Raw genomic sequence first — 21,000 nt, forward strand, 5'->3', positions numbered from 1 at the left:
TTTCCACGCAGCTGCTGTGGCCGGCGTGCTCTGCGCTCGCCCTTCTGCTGGGTGTGTGTCGCCATCTCGCTGTGGTTTGAATTGGCATTTCCCTCACGGTCTCGATGTCGAACATCTTTTCAGGTGCCTGCTTGCCGTCGGCACCTCCTCTGTAGTGAAATGCCTCTGTCTTCTGCCCGTGTGCAAAGTGGATTGCTCGCTCCTTTACAGCTGAATTTTGAGGGCTCTTTCTATGCACTAGATGCTAGTCCTTTGTCAGACGCGTGGTGGGGGAGTATCTTCTCCTGCCCTAAGGCTTGTCTTTTCCCCTTTTTAAACGGGGCGGGGGGGCTTTCACAGGGGAAGAGCTTTAATTCTGATGAAGTCCAGTGCACCCACTTTTCCTTTTATGGGTTGTGCCCGAGCACTGTATGCCTAGCCCCAGAACCCAAAGATTTTCTCCAATTATTTTTAAAAGTTTTGTAGTTTTATGTTTACATTTAAATCCTTCATCCATTTTGAGTTAATTTTTCGATGTCTCAGTCAGTTGTAGCACCTTGGCTGTTCTTCCTCATTTTACGAGGAAAGGATACATCCAGAAGGAAATAGTGTCTCCAGGACACGCATTAGATGCTCCCCAGCACTTACAGGTTCCAGCGGATGCCAGGCTCTGCAGCACAACTGACATGGCCTCCTGGGTTGTTCAAAGAGGCGGCCCTGGCACTGAATAAGCAATGAATTGGGTCAAGGAGAAAGACTGGACCCGGGAGGCCCCTGAGTCAGCCCTGGTGGTCAACATCCAAGTGCCGGGTGAAGGCCTGGAGAAGCAGAGCAGTGGCAGGCTGGAGAAGGTTCCAGAGACGTTTCACAGCAAGAATTGACTGGACTGGATTAGATGGATTAAGTGGATTCACTTCCTGGGGGAGAGGCAGAAGGCAGAGGGACCTGGGGTTTTTCTGGTGGGTGGTGAGTCTGTTGGCCACGCTGGGGACATGGGAGAAGGAGCGAATTGGGAGGAGGGAAGAGAAGATGGTGGTGGTGTGGGCCTAGAGCTCCTGCCTGACAAGGCAGGGCGCACAGGGTGTGCAGAAAGGGGGCAGGATTCCCCAACATCGGCCCGCACTAGGTGATGCCTGGGAGAGGTGGGCGAAGGAGGACTGGCCTGGTGTCCCAGCGGCGGGGGAGAGGAGGAGGGAGAACCCCAACCCGGAGGTGAGGGAGCAGAGGGAGGGGGCCAGGCCAGAGGTGAAGCGACCACAATGAAGCGATTGAGGGGGACATCATCTGGTCCGACCTGCAAGGGAGCCCTTGCAACAAAGTTACCCAACAGGTGCATCAAAGAAGCATAAGGCAGAGCTGAAGGGAGGCGGCAATTACAGAGACTTCTGGGCGCTTTTTGGAGTTAAAGATTCCAGGAGCGAAAAGCAGAGTAGTTAGGCCTCTGAGTGATTCAGTGATTTTGGGCAGAGAATAGTAGAGTGCGTGGGGGCGGGGTGGGGCGGGGCGGGGGAGCCAGGGAGACACAGCGCAGGCCCTCGGGGGTGGAGTGTTGCTAAATGGGAGACTGATAACATTTACGATTATGCTTTTAAAATATCTTTATGGTGAAATATAGCAGAGGTACAGAAAAGTGAATAAAGATAATTGTGCAGCTTAGGAGACTGCTGCAAAATGAACAGCACTGTCATGGGAAGGTGCCTTGTGCCCCCAAAGCCCCAGGCCTCCCTGTGGTCACAGCACCCCCGCCCCCAGGGTACCCCAATTCTGACTGTAAGGTAATCACCTTCTTTAGTTTTTCACTCCTTAATGCTGCATCCCTAAACAAGGTCATTTAATTCTGCCTATTTTAGAACTTCTATGAATGGAACAATGCACTAGGGCTTCTGGTTTCTTTGATTCAACATTGTAGAGATTCACCCACATTGTCGCCCTTAGCAGAAGGGTGTTCGCTTCCGTCGCTGGATTCCCCTTCATGAGTACATATCACGCATCACTTACTCCACAGCTGAAGGTCATCTGGGTGATACCCAGTTTCCTGTCCTGGCGTGCATTCTTACCTGGACTACCTGGGCTCCTAAGCACACATTTCAGCTGAGCAGCTGCCTAGGGTCATGTGCCCTCAGCTTTTACCAGACACTGCCAAACATTTTCTTCCCCACAAAATGAGTGTATTGATTCACACTCCCACAATAATACTCTTCAGAAGGTGAAGATGTGGACCTGAAGAGCCTGAAGGAGGTGAAGTGGAAGATTCTGGAAAAGTAGGCAGGGGCTGTGCTGCACAGGGCATTATAAACCAAACTCAGGATTCTGGATCACATGCAGATGGAAATGGGGAGCCAGGGAAGGGTTCTGAGTGAAGCAGGCAGGTGACCAAATCTGTGTTCGCAAAGCATGATTGTCAGGTGGAGAGATGGTTCAGGTCTCTGTGAGGGTGGAGGCGATGGGCAGAGGATTAGAGACGGACCGATGGGCATCTGGGAGGCCAATGTCATGGGACCAAATCCCATTCGTATCAATGACTTGGTGAAGACTGATGTGCTTTTAACTTTCTCTCTGGAGGACATCCTGGTTCTCCTGCATTTATTTAAGGATGTCCCTGAGGACTACAGAGAACTAGTAATAAACCTACAGGCAGGCATCCTGTTCATCTTTGTGCCACTCTAGGCATGCAGAACATAGACTCCCAATGTGCAGATAATACATGCTAATAGGATAAAGAAATGAGCAGGCAAATATGTTAAAAAAAAAAAAAAAAGATGACAGTCAATTTTGGATTGTATTTCACTTTCTGGTTTCTAACTAGCCACCAGCTAGGGGAGAAAAGAAGTGACCTCTGGCTGGCCTTCCTGGAAAAGCCTTCAGAAAACAGCTGGACCCAGGGGGACTTCATGGATGGATCTGGGTAGGACGGAGAACGTCCCGGCCCAAGTGGGGCAGAGGTGCATGGAGGAGCATGATGGGGCCCGATAAGGGTCCCAGGCAGAGAAACTGGGAAGCCCTGAGGGCTGGAACGAGGAGTTTTAGTTTGCTCTGATCACTAATAGCAGCTAAAATTAACCAAGTTCTTTACATGGATTATCTGGGTTCTCGGCCGGGAGGTGGCGATGTGGTAGTGCGCGAGGGCCGGGGCGCATTCAAGTTCAAGCTCCGGGTCGGGAGGAAGCTTCGTGACAGTCGTGTTTCGTTAATAACTTAAAAAAAAGCCTGGCCGAGATGCCGATGCTCCAGGACGCGGCCACCACCACGTCAACACGGTGCCCGGTTCACCCGGCCGGGTGGGGGGCTCAGGGTGGGGAAGGGTCCAGCCCGCGAGCAGCCAGAACGGGCTCCCGCGCGAGCAGGGGGCGACGAGGAAACAAGGGGTCTGTTTTCTTTTCTTTCTTCCCGGTCTCGGGTGGCAGCGCCGCGCCGGCCCGCTCCGCCCAGCCGGAGGAGACGTCGCTCTTCTGAGTGGCTGCGAGGGGTCCCCCCGCCCCGCGTCCACCCCCGCGGCGGGGCCTCGCGCCACCGGGCCCGCGCCGCCCGCGCCCGCGTCCCGGATCCCCCGCCCGCCCCCGCCTTCCACCGCCAGAGGCCCCCGCCCCGCCCCGCCGCCGCGCGGGCCCGCCCACGCCCCCGCCTTCCCTCCCCTCGCCCCTCCCTCCTCCCCCTCCCTCGTCCCTCCCCCTCGCCCGCCCGCCCGCCCGCCGCCTCCGCCCGCCGCCCCGGCCGCGTCGGGTAAACCTGTTTGGCTGAGCGGCCGCGCCGGGGCGGATCGTGCGGCCGGCGGCTCCCTCGCGGCTCGCGGCGTCGGGGCCCGTGGCGCGCGCGCGCGGCCGCCCCTCGGCCCCGGAGCCCCTCGGCGGCGCCACCATGTACTCGGGAGCCGGCCCCGGTGAGTCCTCGCGCTCGGGGCGCCGGCCCAGCCGCTCGCGCGCTCCTCCCCGCGGCGCCGGCGGCGGTTGGCGGGCCGGGCGCGAGCACGGCGCGGGCGGCGGGCGGGGGGCCGGGGGCCGGGGGCGGCGGGCCGGAGCCGGGGGTCGGAGCGGCCCGGGCTGCTGACCGTTTCTTCGGCCCCACGGTGGACGCGCAGCCCCGGCTTCCTCGGGCCCGAGTCGTCGGGGCGCCCTTCGCGGCCTGGGCCCTCCCCGCGCCGCGGCCCGGCGCGCTGGGACCGGGCGGGAGCGGGGACTGGGCCGGGCGGCCCGCGTGTAGGCCCGAGGCCCGGGCGCCCGCCTCGCCCGCCTGGCCCGGCCGCGGCCCCGGCCTCCTGCGCCAGGCGCCTGGGCCCCACTGCGGGGCCGCGGCCGGGGCCGGGCTCTAAGCGCCCGAGGGTGTTGAGGCCCGGGCCGGGAGCGCGGAGGAGACCGGCCGCTCCGGCGCAGACCGAGCCGCGGCGAGCCTGGAGCGCTCTCAGTTTCGTTTTTCTTTTTGCCAGCACTTCTGGGGCCCCTTCTCTGAAGGAAAGTCTGGAAATGCTGAATTTTGGCCGGTTCTTGTTAGTAGTTAGGACTGTAGACGGAGAGGAATAGGAAGCGGCACCCTAAAACCCTAGAACTGCGTGCGTCTCATTTTCATTCCAGACACGCCGGCTCCTTATTCAAGTGCTAATTGCCTTTTACAATTTACTAGCGGAAGGTAAGGAGATGTGTTGATTTCCTTAGCATCCTTTCTAACTAGTCAGCCTCTCTTTCTTTAGAAAAGTTCTCAAAAACTTAAGGCACTAAAATTTTTATTTTCAACTTTTTTGGGGACGCAGAATAGAAGGGCAGTTGACTTGCTGAGCCAAGAATATGGTCAAGTGTTGTAAAGCTTTTTTCCCTTTCCCGCCAGGCACGTGGCTCCTAAATTTCCTGCTGGCCTTGCCACTTGGACAGGGCATATCCTGTCCCCTTTGTCCACCAGGCTCCAGCGGGCTGCAGGCCCTGCTGGATGGGCTTGGTCTTGACTTCTGCTAGGTGCGCTCACCCTTCCTGGGCCCCCGCCCCCTCCTGCTGATGGGGCCCTGGCCCCACCTGTTCTAGGCCCTCCTGTTCCATTTGGGTCCTTTGACGTTTTCCCCCATTGCTGTGTCTGTTCACAAAGCCTTGTGAATACTCAGTGTCTTCTTTTTTTTGATGTCATTTAGTTAGAAAACGTCTCCAAGGCTGAGCCTGACCAACTTTTAAATCCTTACGGACTCTCAGCAATTTGATGGAAGAATGGTTTTACCCCTACACCTGGGAGGTGACTCAGTCCTAGTGGGGAATGGCCTTAGGCTCTGTTGTCATGGTTCTAGGGGTAGACTTGGCCTCCTGGAACCCTGGGTGGGCAGTCCACCCCCCGCCCCCACCCATGCCCACAAAATGCCGGGGAGCTCTGTCACCTAGTTGAGCGGGGCTCTCCCAGCTGATCCGAGCCAGTGGTAGCCGCTACACTGCATGTTTTCCCCCAAGATTTTTCAGTTTACGAGTTGAAGGCCCAGAAGAAGTGAAGGACCTCGAGGAAGGTCAAGCTTTTGTGTTGTGTCTTACATTTTTAATCTGTTGGACAGCTTGTTAAGTTGATGGTGGTCATCTTGAAGATGGGCAACAGAGGCTCAGAGGTTAAGAACCTTGGGAAGGTCATATGGCCAGTGAGCATTAGGATGGTCTGTCTGACCCCAAGCTGACTATCCGTACACTCTTCTTAGAGAAGTGGCCCGCAGTCCTTTTGACCTTGACCCACAGTAACAAATACCTGTTACATGTAGACTGCACTCGTGTGCTCAGATATAATTGAAACAAGAGCTTCAGGAAGTGCTGCTAACCCTGTGCTGTGTGCTCTGTACAGGGATATTTTCTTATCTATTTCATTTTAAAAATCGCGTTAGTTCTCTGAAACTCCAGGTTCATTTCAGGTCCTTAACGTCTCTTGGAAGAATCTTGCTCTAGTGTGGGTCCCTGCACTGTGGCATGGTGGGGAGAGGGCCCCAGTGTTCTCAGGTCAACCTGCCCTGAAATTGGACAGCTCTGGTTGAAAAAACTAAATGGGTCTGTAGGATAGTTCTTGGCTAGCGGCAGGATGGGAAAGAACCCAAATTTCAGGCTGTACCAGTGTGCTGTAATTATAAGGCTGTGGTGCAGATCAGTTTTATTCTACATACTAAGGCTTTTAATTTTGTTTAAAAGGAATTTTTGGAAGAGTCTCTTCAGTGAAACTCTTTTAATGTATTCCCTAATTTAGAATAATAAAAAGACACTTGATCTGGATTGTAGAAAAAAGTTACAAGTAGTTTTGCTACTTCGAGTTTGTATTTTTTATTTTGGGGAGGTAATTAGGTTTATTTATTTATTTTTAATGGAGGAACTGGGGATTGAACCCAGGACCTCCTGCATGATAAGCGTGCACTCCACCAACTGAGCTATACCCTCCCCTTTTGCTACTTCGAATTTTAATACACTTATAAGTGATTTACTAAGTAAATTAAATTAAAAAACAAGAGTCTTTGCTAGGCCTATGTCACCTATTATAAATGCTGTTACATACATGAATTGATATCTGGACTTAGGTATGTTACTGTTTCTTAGTTTTTTGAACTGTTGGAAAGTGCTTGTGGTTTAGGATGGGTGGATTCTCCAGTGACCCTGAACCTTCATGGATGATCAATCACATTTTTTTTTTAAACCACTTAAGAGTCTTAAACTGAACGTCAGTATTGCCTGTTGGAAAGAAATTGTTTCTGTCTGTTTCACTGTGCTGGGACTCCTGCCTGTTACACCCCTTACAGCTTTGCTACAGAGTAACTTCTGTGGCATCTAAGTCTTGTTTGCAAGTTGTCTGAACAGGGTCGTGACTTTGAGAATGACGGACTTTTACCGTGGTGTCTAGTGTCAATTAACACCTCCTGTACCCAGCTTTTCCCCCACCCACTGCCCCAGTTGTCTCAATGAAGATATGCCCCGTCTCCCGGTGATGGTGTCCCTCTGCCACCCAGCAGACGGCCCTCTGGCCCGCAGGGGCTGCTGCAGGCTGGAAGGCGTGGCTGGGTGGTTGTGCAAGTCCTGTTCAATCTGTTACAAACCTTGGAAAAGGATTTAAATGAATGTGTAAGAAAAAAAGATGTGGAAGGTTCAGCTCCTAATGCTTTGGCAGTTCTCAGAAGCAGAGCATTATTTCTTGGTCACTTCTGGTTTGAATGTCAAAAGTTTGTTTATGCCAGTTGGGTTTATTCTTTATAATCTGTTATGCAGCACTGCTGCAGCGTCCCAGGCCGATAAAATATATTTGTGTTTTGTGAATTGTTATTATGAGCATTCAAAATGTATCACTTGATTTTTTAAAATAGTTTCTATTGTGAAATAATGTAAAGCACAGTGAAGCAGAGGGACCGGTACAGTACGCTCCTATTTATCTGTCAGCAGCTTCAGCAGTTACCAAGATTTTCCACAATTGCCTCAAATGTGCCCCTTTCTCTTTGCAGAAATATTATAACGTGAGTTCCAGATCTGTCATTGAACCCTGAATACTTAAGTACCGTGTCTGAAGGACAGGGACATTTTGAACCCAAAGCCATTATCGCACTTGACAGCGCAGAGTCAGTTTCTCTCATTATCTCAGAAGTGTGTTTACATTTGGTTGTTTTGGATCCTTGAATTTTAATAAAAGTGCACACTTGACTGTGGTTTTGTCTTTGAGGCTCTTTAATCTAGACTCTACAGCTAGTGCCCCCCCCCCCCCCCGCCGCGTGAAGACATCGACGCTGCTAAGATCTCTCTTCAGAATGTGTCTCGCCCACCGCCTCCTTTCCCCCACCCAGTTCTCGTTCTGTGATTGCTTCTAGGAAGAGCCCCGTTGTTCAGCGTCCCTGTGTTTGGTTGGAGAAGGCTGATTGGAGACCCAGTTGCTCGTGACTTTAATTCTGACACACTCACCTTAAGTCGCGCCTGGGACGGGTCACTTTGCAGCCTTAGTTTTCAGGGGCAGTGGAATCCGCTCTTTACGTGGAAGAAACATGTGATGTGTGGAGAACAGGCGTGATGCTTGCGCCTCCTGTGCGGTTTCTCTCCTCCTCCTCAAATTCGATGGATTCTTTCCTTCCCCGGTGTGTGGTGGGGGCCTCAGGTTGTCCCGAGGGTGAAATGAGGTGTGTGGGAGCTTCACTCGGGTGAGGCCGGGTGTGAGTCTGAAGGGCCCACGAGGCCGGGGGGAGCTGGCCACAGCCTTGCCTTCCTGACCCCGCTTGTTGAAGTTTGAACAAGAGGGTGTCACTGCATCTAGCTTTGTTACTGGCAGGAGGTGAATGTTAATAAAAATAAGGAATAAGGAAGGACCAGCAGGCTTTTGGGAGGAGAGTCGTGTGGCCTTTGGTCGTGGAGGGTTGGAGGCGGCGCTGGAGGCGGGGTTTGGGGCTGCGCCCAGCCTGTGCACCGGCAGGAGTTAAGTTTACCTGTGGTTCCCTTTTCTGCTAAAGCTTAAAGGTCTGATTGGATGACCAACACTCCTTTCTTTGGCTGTAATTTATGGTTCCTTATTGCTCTGATACAATTTGTCTACAGCTTCAGTTAGAATTGGGGCAGAAGGAGACTTCTAAAGATGATCACTGGGGACGTCAGTGAATTCTCAGGGAAAATTGGTTTGTGTCCATCTTTGAGAACCCGTAGCAGCAAACGCACAGAACTGCAGTGGGGCTAAAGCCAGTCGGCACAGGGATCCAGATGGTTTCTCGCCTGACTCTCTCGCTGTAACGGAGCCCACTGACTCTCAGGTCCTGCTGCCTGTTGTGCGGTCACTCATGGGGCAGCGTTTCGTGGTTTTTCAAGTTATTTCTGAGTGTTTCAGCTCTGAGCTCTGGAACTCAGAGAGTTGCACATAACAGGTCAAAATAAAAATGTTCATAGGTCAGAGTTGTTTGAGATGTTTTGTCAGCTCTGAGTCAAAGTAAAATAACGCAACCACTGGGAGCAGACCCTGACAGTGTCACGTTCGTTTGGGGAAGAGCCTGAACCCAGCAGCCCGTTCACACAGCCGGAGGCGAGATGGGTGCTCTGTGCCCTTCGTTCGTGAACTTGGATGGTGGAAGGCCCCACACTGGAGCTCGCTCACCACCTCCTCGGGCCCCAGGGTCAGTCTTGCTTTAACTGAGCTGTACAGGATATGAAGGTGGCGTTTGGTGTGACTGCGGTGCTTGGAGCTGGTGCTTTTGGGTGGCTGCCTGAGTCTCAGAGACAGTGACCGATGCTCCTGTCCTGGTGGCACTGGTGTCCTCAGTGTCCCCACGGCCACTCTGTGGCGCGTGGTCCCTCCAGTTGGCAGGCTGAGCAGAGCAAGAGAAAGCCGAGCGTTTCCCCCGGACTTAGAGCTGGTAGGCGGTGGCACCGTTTGGTTTTTGTAGGAACAAAGGAACAAAGAAGTCCAAGTAAAAACTGGAGAGAAAGCAAAGGAAGATGCAGAGTGATAAAAAAAGGCTAACTTTGGACAAAGCCCCCGTGTCACGGTGTCTGGAGCTCCCGGGAGTGAGTTGTTGCCGTGACACCCCGGCACGCCGCCCCTCCCCATGACGCGGACCCGCAGCACGGGCTTGACTCCTGGCTCTGTGACTGCACGTCGCTCCGCCTCTCTGAGCCTCAGTCTCCTCCTCGTGCAGAGTGAACGCCTGACGGTAGAGGTGCTCGGATCAGATGAGAGAATGCGGGCGAATTCTTGTGCTTGGCCACCGGAAATGCCTACTGTTCATTACGGTTCCTGCTGCAGTCAGTTAATCCTTGCTGTTTACTCTGCGCACAGTAGCTTCTCGCCCTCTGCCTTCCATCAGGTGCGCACACCGGCTCCTGGCTGCTCCTCTCCATGACCCTCCTGGCTGGCCTCTGGGTCTTTACTTTGTAAACTGTGAGGGATAAGAACACATTTTAAACATCAGGGGAGTGAACGATTGGCCTTGGTGCTCCCAGCAGAGTCGGTCAGACAGGGCTTGTGGTAGGCCGGCCGCCTGGCCTGGTCACGTGGCCTGGAGTGATGCCGAGGGAGCCCCAGGCTCTGTCTCCAAGTGACGAGCCCAGTCCCGACTGTGTGAGCTACAAGACAGTTTCTGCTTGTGATTCTACGTGGTGGTGATGCTAGAGCGGCCGCCAGTGACTGGGGCAGGAACGTCGCTGAGGACGTTTTCTTCGTTTTGCACGCTGCTGCTTCGAGAAGTGTGTCTGCTGAATGTTACACACGTGGCTCCCTGCAGGAATGTCAGTAGACTAGGAGGGTGTCTCAGTGTCTGAGACTGGTAATTACAGCTTAACCTGGAGCTGTAGGCGTCGAAAGCTTTTGGGGATGAGCAGTCAGGAACACGTGGGTGGGGAGGTGGACAGAACAAGACATGCACGGGTAAGGTGGTCAGCAAGAGTGTCTAGGCACCTGCGACGGGAAAGCCATGACAGCAGGGCCAGGGGTGTTGAATGTGATGGCCAGCCTGGAGCAGGGACCAGAAGAAGGGGAGGAAGGGAGGTCAGGCTGAGCTTGGAGACTGCGGAGGGCCTTTGAGCCCAGGAGGGACTGGGCAGAGGAGGGTGTCTGCTGGCTGAGCTTCTGCAGTGACCCCTGTGGGTGGGTGGAGGCAGGGAGCCGACCTGGAGGAGGTTAGAGTGGAGGGACTGAGCCGGGAAGGCTGGGAGGTGTGAGCCGATGGAAGAGCATGTGTCCTGCCCCCACCAGCCTCACAGAGATCCTTGTTTCATCGAGAGCCCTCATCACAGTCCCTGCCCCTTGTTTGGATGCAGCCCCAGCCGTCATCTCATTAATTTACAATGTGCCAGAAGAGTCCTCTACAAGATGAGGGTGTCTGTTCTCTCCCTCCCCTGCTCCCCCAACTCCTGTAACCCCTGGTACCAGTGGCCTGGACCACACAGTTAGTGTCCAGATCTGCCCAGTGTCTCGTGTGTTGTGGGTTTTTAATAGTTGATTGAATCAGGTCCCAAGTAACACCCACATTGTGATTGGTTGATGTGACTCTTCAGTATCTTTGTAAAATAAGAACTTCATTGAGTTATAACTCAGGCACCATACAATTCACCATTTGAAGTGTAAAACTCGTGTGTTTTAGTACACTCACAGACTTGTGCAGCCATCCCCACAATCTAATTTTGAACGTTTTTGTCCTCTCCCTCCAAAGGCGCGCCGCACCCAGTAGCTGCCCCTGTGCACCCCCCCCTTCCCCACCGCCCGCGGCTGCTGGGTGGGCCTGGGCGTGTGGTCAGGCTTCCTGCGGGCTGGGGCTAGCTGAGTGCGTCGTCTTGGTGTATCTCAGCGTGTTCGTCTGTCCCGTATGGATTTCCTGCCAGTTAGTGGTCAGAGCCAAAGGCTTGCTCTGATGCAGGTTCTGCGTTTTGGGGTTTTGGCTCTTTTTTGGTGTGAGTATTAGCTGCCACTGATAATGGATTGTTAGGCTCCATTAATTTGTTAGAGCTTGTACAACGCTGCTCTTCTGCTTCTGCAGTGAAGACTTCCCCAGTCAGCTGTTCAGTTTTGGGTCTGTCTTGAAGGCAGAGGAATGTCAGTGAATGCCATGAAGGCAGGATGACTGTTGAGAAGGGAGACTGGCTCCGGCTGGCACTGAGGGCGATGGAGGAGGCTTGGCGGTGATGCTGGGGGTACCTGGAAGGTGTGCCGAGGGTGGAGCTTTTGGTTCTGTAGGTAGTGGGGACCCTCTGAGAGTATTTGGCAGGTGTGAGACAGGACAGGGTGGGCTAGCCTGGTGGCGGGGGTCTTCATGTGTCTGGTGGGGATGTGGTGAGATCCCCTGTTGGTGGCAGGTCAGTGCAGAGGAGAGGGGCGTGGAGGAGAGCGCAGGGAGGCCCGCATCAAGGTGGGAGACAAGATCACCCCCCAGGCGGCCTGGGAAGAGTGCTGGTCTCAGTGACACCGACTGCGGGTGGGGGTTGGGGGGGAGCCCCAGGGCTGTGTTGCCTTTTACAGGGATGCTGCGTCTGAGGCTGTGCTTCTCGTGGGTCTAGGAGAAAAAATCCGTGCTGTTGACTTTGTGCGTTGCCGGTGGGGGTCTGTCCCCTTCATTTGCTGTCCAGGACCATCTCGGTTATCTTTTCTCTCTCTCCGTTGTCCACCTTTATGTTTTCTTTTCATTTGCTAAATGCTTATTCCACTTAAATGTTTATTGTTTTAAGTTAAATCTGTTGACTTGAAAATTGTGTACACGTGACCCTGCACCTAGCCTGCCCTGAAACCCTGGAGACTCTTGGGTCCTCAGCAGAGGGGGTTGGAGTGGAATGTGACGGGGTGGGCGTGCCAAGCAGTCTGGAGGGAAGTGGACCAGAGGGGCCACTAACTAATTGATTTACTTAAATAGACAGTGGGCATGCATGAGAAAGGACGGTCATAACTTACCGGAGGGCAGACAGTGACGTCTTCCTCCATCCCCCTAACCTCTCGGCTGCCCCACCACCCTGTGGGGAAGTTGGCTGTAGGTGTTGGTAGATTCAGTGCATATGACACTGAGCCTGACTGCTGACCTGGCCTGGCAGGCAGAGGGAGACCAGGCTGGCCGCCTCCCTTTTGGCTTCCGTGGGTCTTGTCCAGCTGCGCCCTCAGGAGACGGGCCTAAGGGGCGGCCAGTGCTGGGTGGAAGGCGCCTGCCTGTGGGCGCTGCCTCTCCTCACCCCCGGGCTGTGGAGCCTGAGGAGCCTGCCTGTAGCCTGGTGTCTTCATCTGTAGAAGGGGGTGCACACCTCCCTCCGTGCGAGGCTGGAGTGCATTAACACGTGTGAGTCCCAGGGCAGGGCAGGGCAGGCTGTGCTGCTGGACTCGGACTTGGGACTGAAGATGGAGGTGTGGTTTCGGCGACCCCCTTCAGCGATGCGGTTCTGGAGTGCATGTCTTGGGTGAACATTCTCTGAAAAGTGAATGCTATGAAGTAAGTAGAAAAGATGATAAGAAATTTGGTTGTGAAGCTATAGGAGCTCTGGGTGGCATTAATTTTTTTTTCTTTTTTGTCTTTAGAAGAAAATCCAAGAAGTGGGTTGACTTTTTCAGGGATTTAAATCTCACTCCATCAGGGAAGCATCTCACCTGACATGATGAGTGGCTGAGAAGTCTCAGGTGCCGAGGGCAGCATGTTGAGAAGGGGGCTGAGCCTCAGTCCGGGCTTATCGGAGAGGAGAAGGTGCCCAGATGGCTTTATCGTGTGCACCCTGGGGCCTGTGAGGGTGGGGTGCTCCAGCGGCGGGTTACCAGACCCGCACGTGCTTTTAGGATGAAGTGTAAGCTGTGGCTTGTAAGACACACCCTGGGAGGCTATCTGCTGGCACCCAGTGTCCTTCCAACAGACGTTTATTTGAAGCGTGGTTTACATGTTGTTTTTGCATGTTTTATTGAAACGAAGTGTCTTTCACACTCCCCCCCTCGGGAGCTCGCTCCTCAGTCAGGGAGTCCTGTGCTGCATGGTCTGTGACAAGCGTGTCTGCACAGTAACAAAGGGAAAGAAAAAAGGTGTTTCAGAGGGGAGGTGCTTTCAAAATGCCATAGCCTCTTTTTTTAAATTGAGGTGGAGTTCACACAACATAAACCATTTTAAAGTGAACGGTTCAGTGGCATTTGGTGCATCCGCAGTGTTGTGCTGCCGTCTCCTCTGTCTAGCTCCGAGGCAGCCTCGTCACCCTGGAAGGAAGCCCCGTACCCACTAAGCAGCCGCACCCCGTCGTCCGCTTCTCCACCCCTGGCAACCTCCAGCCTGCCTTCTGTCTGTGGATTTGCCTCATCTGGGTATTTCACGTAAATGGAATCTAAAATGTATGACCTTTTCTGTCTGGCTCTTTTCACTGAGCACAGTGTATTCAAGGCTCATGTCCCAGTGTGTGTCTGCACTTGATTTCTCTTTCTGGTTGAAGCGTCCGTTACGTGGCTGTATCACAGCTGGGTGATCCATCCGCCTGTTGATGGACGTTTGGGTGGTGTCTGCCTTCCGGCTGGTGTGACTGGTGCTGCTGTGAACACCCATGAAGTTGGCGTGTGGCGCCTGTGCTCGTTTCTCCTGGGCACACACCTGGCAGTGGAGTTGCTGGGCTTGGCTGAGCTGTCGGCTGTGGCTGCGCCGTGCGTTGCCCCCAGCGGCGGTTTCAGTTTCTCCGCACCCTCACCAACACTGACTGTTGTCATCACGGCGTTTTAGAATGTGAAGCTCTTAATGGAATAAATCATTCCTGGAGTATCTCATATTTACCAAAGTGGGAAAAAAAAGAGATTTAAACATGCTTTGCCCGTCTCTACCCAGGATACAAGGTGCATCCGTTTCTGTATGCCAGAGTTTAGAGGACATTTGGAACCTGGGCAGTTACAGCAAACAGTAAAGCTAAACATACTCTAACGGGTGGGACGGAGCACCAGAGTCCAGCACCCAGGTCAGGCCCGGCTGCCTGGTGTCAGGTGTTCCCTCTTTGAGTAAATGCGGAGTGCCAGCCGTGTGCTGGGCATCGTGCCCAGTGCTGGGGGAGCAGTGATGGTTGCCAGTCCGGAGGCTCCTGTCCCCTGAGCTGACTGAGTCGGGAACATAGTCGAGAATCCCATGGTCCCCACAAATCCATGGGAGATGGCAGGTGTTTTAGTGCAGACGGGAGGAGAGTACACTACAGAGGGAATGTGGTGGAGCCCGACCGGCCGGGGGCCTGGGAGGGGCCGCACAGGCCCAGGGGCAGAGGCCACCCTGGGCACTGTGGTTTTAACCCAGAACACCGGGGAGCAAGTGTGGGAGACACATGTGTGCCAAGTGTGTTTCTAAGGAACCGCTGGTAGTGGGTAGAGAACAGGTGAGAAGTGGCACATGGAGAGGTACCGAGGGTGGGGGTGGAGAGATGGGGTTGAGGGAGACCAGAGGTCTGGGAAATACATACATATACATCACACACACACGTATATATATATGTATGTATTTCCGGGCGCGGATGACTGGCGGTGCAGTGTGCTAACAGAAGCGGGCAGATGTGCATTGAGTTTACAGACTTGGAGAAAAAGTTCTAAAGGACTTATTAATGAGGAAAACTTCAGGTGTCCAGAGAGGTCGAGGGAAAGCACGAGGAGCCCCACGTCACCACCCCTCCGCTCAGCCATCCTGCCAGTCCTGCCCACTGCTCCCTCCCTGTCACTTCAGCATCATCTCATTGCATTCATGAATGTTCTCTTAGCCGTTTATTTTGAAATAAATTCAGACTTGCAGGAAAGCAGCCGAAGTGATACAAGGTTCCCAGAGCAGCTTACCCAGCGTCACCGTGGAGCACGCTCAGTGGCCCTGCCCCACAGCCGGGAGGCTAGCACGGTGTGCTGCTGCTGCCTGGACCCAAGGTCTTACTCAGGTGTGGCTGCAGCCCCACCAGTGTCCGTTGTCCGCACACCCCGCCTCCACGTCTGCACCCCCGCCCAGCCTGGGGGCCGCCTTGCATTTGATGTCACACCTCTCCAGCCTGTGACACCTCCTCCTCCTCTTTGTCTCTTGTGACCTTGACGTGGGACCTCTTTCAGGTTGGTGCCCGTGTCCTTTCAACATACCCTGTCATTTTCTAATTCTCTCCCTCCTGGACCTAAGATGCTCCGGGCCCGTCTTGGGTTTCCCTGCCCGAGTTTGGTTAGGCGAGGAGCCCTGGTTCTCTCTGTTGGGGCTCCGTGTGAGAAGCTAGCATCTGTCTGGGTGCTGAGTGTACTCTTTGACCCGGGGCATCCTGGCCTCTGGTCTCTCCGTGGTCACAGGATGTACATGTATTTGTCCTCACATACATGCATACACACCTGTATGTGTGTTAGAGCCATGAGTTCACACTGGCATTTCTGATTCAGATCCACTGCCACAGGGTTTATTTCCTCTTTCCTTATTTAGAACTTCTTTTTAGATAGCGAGAAGCCTGGGTCTCACTCTCCACAATATATTAGCTTCTTTATTCAGACCTAGAATATACAGAAAGCAGTTTCAGAATTACTGCTCGTATCACTGGGAGAAGCACACCTGCTAACCAGAGGGTGACGTGTGTGTCGCTCTCTCGGCGTGTAGCCACGGAGGACGCGGTCAGCACGCTGTCACCCGGAGCCCCCGCCGGGCCCCGCCCCCACTCCCTTCCGCGTGCTTTACATCCAGTCTTCCCAAACACGCAGGCACTTGGGTATAAACAGCGCCAAGACGCAAGAAATAACAGTGCCAGTGTATATTGTAATTAATAACTGTGTTAATGTAAAGTTGTGTATCACAGAGCTATCCTGATGATCGCCAGTGTAATACATTTACATACAATATAGAGATTTAACAAATGTTAATTGTGCTTATTCGTTGTGATGGTTGTTGTGATTGTTAATTACATAGTAATTGATGTAATGGTTGGTATGATCATAATGAGCACTTTGTTGTGAAGGTAAAATGAGTTAACATGTGGAAGGTGCCTGCTGGTGCCAGAGTGTGCTCTCAATTCGTGTTCCTTATTATTCTAGTGATTATTTCAGTGGGTGGAAGAAGTGTCGCAGCTCCTTTGAGGAATAAGCCCTGTGTAGAGGAATTTGAAAATCACGCTTGGAGGCATGTCTTTGCGCGTGCTGCCTGGGGCTGGGGAGGCTGCAGGAGGCGGGTGTGGATGGGGGGGGAGCGGGGGGGGGGACAGTGGGGGGGCGGTGGTCGGGCGTCTGGGGAGGCTCCTGTCCTGCCTCCACGACCGGGCAGGGAGGCCGTGCAGGGCTTGGCTCCCTGGGTGCCGGCCCAGTGGTGTGGACGACTCTGCAAACCCTGTGTGGGGCCCCCCCCTTAGAGCGAGCCTATGTGACAGCACGTCCATCAGTCCACAGGACCTTCCATCACGTTCCAGAAAGGCACGGCCTCTAGGGTGAGCTTCTCTGGTTTAGATGTTGAGATGAGAGGCTACAAATTGACGCAGCTCAGTGATGCAGCGTGTGCTGCTCATTAAATACCTTTCTTCGAATGGGGACAGGTTTCTTGCGTTCTTCTAATTGACTTTCCGTCTTTGGTCCCTGTTGCTTGCTGGGCATTGTCAAAGTTATTTCCAAACGAAGTCCTGGAAGAAACAAAGCAGGCCCCTTAGTGCTATAACTCAATAGTGTGTCTTAATTTGGAGCAGACCTCTGCACGGATGGAATCCACGGTGCACAGAAGAGGACCATCTCTGCGTGTGACAAAACCGAATAGGGAACTGGAGACAGACACTTGTAGGAGGAAGCTTCATCCAGCTTTTAAAAAAGGCAGAAACCACTCTGAGCGTGCTCAAATTTCACTTAACCTGTGTTTACCCCCCAAAATGTGCCACAGTCCACAGAAACTACTATTTCTGACCTGACTCGGTGCCTTTTCATTCTGTCCCTAGAAGAGCTGCTGTCGATGGACTGGTGGAGAGGCCCCACTCTGTTTTGGTGCTTTGGCTGTGAATTGGAGCCTCTGCTGCTCAGAGGCTGTTTCAGTATCGAGAGCTGTGCCATGTGCTCGGCAGACACCCCTGGGCACCTTGTGGGGACCGAGAGCAGGTGCAGGCCGCTGGTGGCAGCTGGCCCAGGTTGGCTGCTCCTGAGCCAGCAGGACCTGCACCCTGCAAGGTGCCCTGTCACCATCCACTTTATTGCAGTTTTGTTTACTTTAAAAGTGGTCTGTTTAAAATGTTTGCATTTGGCAACCAGTAACCTTAACCCTTAAAACTAAAAGTGCTATTTGCAGCACAATTACAGGACTTAGGAAGTAAGTAGTGGTGGAAGCGTGCTGGAAGTGGAGAATCAGTGAGACACAGCGAGCTGCAGGGCGTGGCTGTGGGTCTGCGTGTGGGTGGGCGCTGTTGAGGGTCACATGGGGGAAGTCTGAGGCACAGTGAAGTGGCTGCAGCTGCTGGGTGTAGACTGAGGGGAGGGAGGAGAGCTCAGAAGCAGTAGGAGCTGCAGCTCACGTGGACGTCGGGCTGTCTGTACCAGGGCCCTTAAAAAGTGCTGTACGTGTGTGGACTTGACCCTGCCGGGACCTGTCATCCTCCCCGCTTTTGGAAGTGAGGAAACTGGCACAGAGAGGTGCTGGCCACACAGCAGCCCAGATTCAGACCTGGGCAGCCACCCGAGGTTCTAGGACCTTGACCCACTAGGGCATTTATTGCCTGGGCATTAGACCCAGGAGGGCCGCAGGCAGGCGGGTGAGCCCGCGGGAGGGAAGCTGCGTTGCTTTTCCGTAATCGTGCGGACGTACAGGACTTGGCCAGCCAGGTCTTTGTAGGAGCACCAACTTCATTAAGGAATAAAAGGAGAGCGTTGACTTGGAGCAAAGTGGGTTTGGATTTCATGGTGTTTTCATCAAAGAGCAGGCAGTTGATTTGGGGGTAGGGGATGCTGTTTGAATTAGTGAATATTGACTTGAATTTTACTTTTGCTTTTTTTCAAACTGTGGATTTCTGAGTCCGTTCTGGGCCGTGGTTCCCTCGCTGTGCTCTGTGAGAGATTTTCATTAACTGTCCTGGCTAACATCTCAGACACTTTCTGACACCGCCCCTGCCACGCTCTGACATCCGGTCACTTTGACGTGCTGTCTTGGAGGTTGAGGACCAGGAAGGGGTGATAGGACCGAAGGCCTTGTTAACACGCAGCTCCTGGACCCTCTGTACCATTTCCCCCTTTTTACTTCAGAATGAAAAGGGCAGGGCTGGGGGAGGTGGCCCAGTGAGCCACCGCCGAAGGGGACGTACCGTGGCTGTGCGGGGCCCTGTGGCCCCCTGGTTGTGCTGCGCGCCGTGGGCTGTGCGGGCCGCCAGCCCTCGGCCTGCACAGGCGCAGCGCACCGGCGCGTGGAGTCCGCCCACCGTGCGTGGTGAGGAGCCTTGTGGTCCCTGTGAGGCTCTTGCTTGGGGGCCGGTTGAGAGAGCTGTTTGCTCACTGAACGTGGTGAAGGGCACCTGTTTGCTCACATCTCTCCCTGGTGAAATTGTATGTATTTTGAGGTGAATGATGTTTGCTGTCTTTGAGTTGAGCACTTGATAAATAGTTGTTTAAACTGAAGTAACTGGCTACACTCTGAGATAATGTGATGATTTGCCAAACCTCAAAAAAAAAAAAAAAAAAGGACAGGAAATGTGCACTGGGGCACAGGGCCCTGTGTTACAGGATTCTGAGGGTTCGGTGCTTACACGGACTTTGTGTCCCCACCACCCTCTCCTTCCCAGCTGTGCACCTTAGGAGAATATGAACTAGGATGATCCACAGACATTTGTAAGTGCACTTAACCCACTGGGGTCTGTTGTGGATCCTTTCATTCCCTTTGGAACAAGCGTGGACTGCTACTGCGTTTATTCTTGGAGAAACCAGAGGCAGAACCCCTGTGTTTGCAGATTGAATTATCAAGGACCCCAAGGACCCTTTGTTCATGTGGGTTATATCTAGTAATACTTACGGTGTTAGAAACTGAAATTGAGATGGTTAAAAATACTTCATTTACTGACAAGAAATTCAATATGTATTAATATATTTTTATGAAAGAATTTTTTAAAACTAAAAAAAGAAGTATTGAAAAGAGTGGTATTGTTTCCCATTTTTGTGATTCTCTTTGAGGTTTTTCTTAATAAAAGCAGCAGCTCGTTTCTGCATTCAGTCTGCTAGGACGTGTAGTTTTGGTTGAAGTACATTGAGAAAGTCTGGCCTCACACAGACCTGTGGCCTTTCTGCACGGTCGTGGGTGTTCTTTGCAGCCACACCAGACCTCAGCAAGTCATAGTTTCCTAAAGGCTAGTTGCTGTGCAGGGTAGGAAACCCTGACGGCTGCAGTGTGAACCCATCTGTAGCCAGGGGTGACTTTGTGATGTCATGCACCAATCGTTAGAGGATTTGGTGCCCTGAGCTTGCAGGCCTTCCAAACATGGCACACACAGTCAGGCACCAAGTTCATAGAATCACCTCTTCTCTCATCAGAAGTCTTGAATCATTTGGAAGCTGTAAATTCGTGATGAATACAAGTTTCCACGATTCCAATTTTCATGTTAAAGCTTGAATTTTATCATTGCAGCTGTTTTCCTGAGTGTCAGGCCTGCTTGCAGTTTCCCCTGTGGTTGAACCTCCAGTGCAGTTGTCAGCACAGGAAGGGCAGGTGACGTCTCAGTGCTATGATGAAAATAGTTTTGACTGGGAATCCCCTCTAAGAGCCTCGGAGACCCCCCAGGACTTCCCAGGACCACTCATGGAGACCTGCTGAATTAGGAGAATGTTGCATTCTGTTCTTTTTCACTCTACAGAATCATGTGCATGTGAATACTTAATTCCAGAGTGTGTCAGAGAGACGTTCCACTTTAATTAAATTGTATCATGATTTACAAGCATGTTTTAATAAAACCACCCAAGGAGACAGTCTGATGGTGGAGTCTGAATTCTCTTTTGCATGGCTCAGCTGGGACTGCAGACTGGGTTTGGGCTAGAACAGACCTGGATGGCCTGTTCCTCGGAGCAGGTGTGGTCAGAGGCCATGGGGTTGACTGTGGGAGGGAAGAGGGCTGCCCATCTCTGACGTGGATGGAAGTGGGGCCCAGGTTGGCTCAGTGATTACTTTTGGGTTCTTGGTGGAGGACTGGCTCTCCCTCAGGTCTCAGACTGCTTTTTGAAAATAGGCAGCTTTAGTGAGTGGTGTCTTTAGTTTGTCGAATTCTACTTGTGCTTTTTATGAAGTGCTTATAAAAGTCCTGTTAAGAAAGCCTGTCTTTGCCAGCAGGTGCTGGTGGATTTTTCTGAGAGTCTAAGTACACGTCGAGGTGTCTTCATCTTAGAGAGGCTGTCAGTCTGGACTGGCTTCCGTTCCTGGCCAGTATCCAGAAGGAGTTTACCACAGTTTTGTGGGCCTAGAAAACGACCCTGCCCCTTCCTGCCACCAATCCTCCTTGTTCTTGGTCACTATTGTGTTTAAAAGTAAAGTGTGTCCCTCCCTCCCCACCTGGAGGTTTGTTGCTGGGGGTGTGTGTGAAGCATCTGTGTGATTTTGCCAGGAGTTGGGGGTTCTGACCTGCTCTAGAAAACTTAGGAGTGGGTGGGTGACCTGCATGGAGGGGGCTTCTCGCTGATTCTCATCAGCAGGCAGTCACTTCCGGGCGTTTG

The 21,000-nt window shown here is 53.0% G+C and overlaps 1 protein-coding gene across 2 annotated transcripts in view; it reads left to right on the plus strand.

Annotated features, from left to right (window-relative positions):
• The first annotated feature begins 3,728 nt into the window (after window positions 1-3,728).
• AGO2 (argonaute RISC catalytic component 2) overlaps window positions 3,729-21,000 on the plus strand; it is a 93,092-nt gene continuing 75,820 nt past the window's right edge. For both annotated transcript variants that reach the window (XM_031439684.2, XM_064476809.1), the window contains exon 1: window positions 3,729-3,856. In XM_031439684.2, coding sequence (XP_031295544.2) covers window positions 3,835-3,856 — 22 coding nt within the window. In that variant the 5' untranslated portion in view covers window positions 3,729-3,834. The remainder of the gene's footprint in view (window positions 3,857-21,000) is intronic.

This window comes from Camelus dromedarius, chromosome 20 (genome assembly GCF_036321535.1).
Source record: "Camelus dromedarius isolate mCamDro1 chromosome 20, mCamDro1.pat, whole genome shotgun sequence".
In the NCBI taxonomy this organism is placed as follows: Eukaryota; Metazoa; Chordata; class Mammalia; order Artiodactyla; family Camelidae; genus Camelus; species Camelus dromedarius.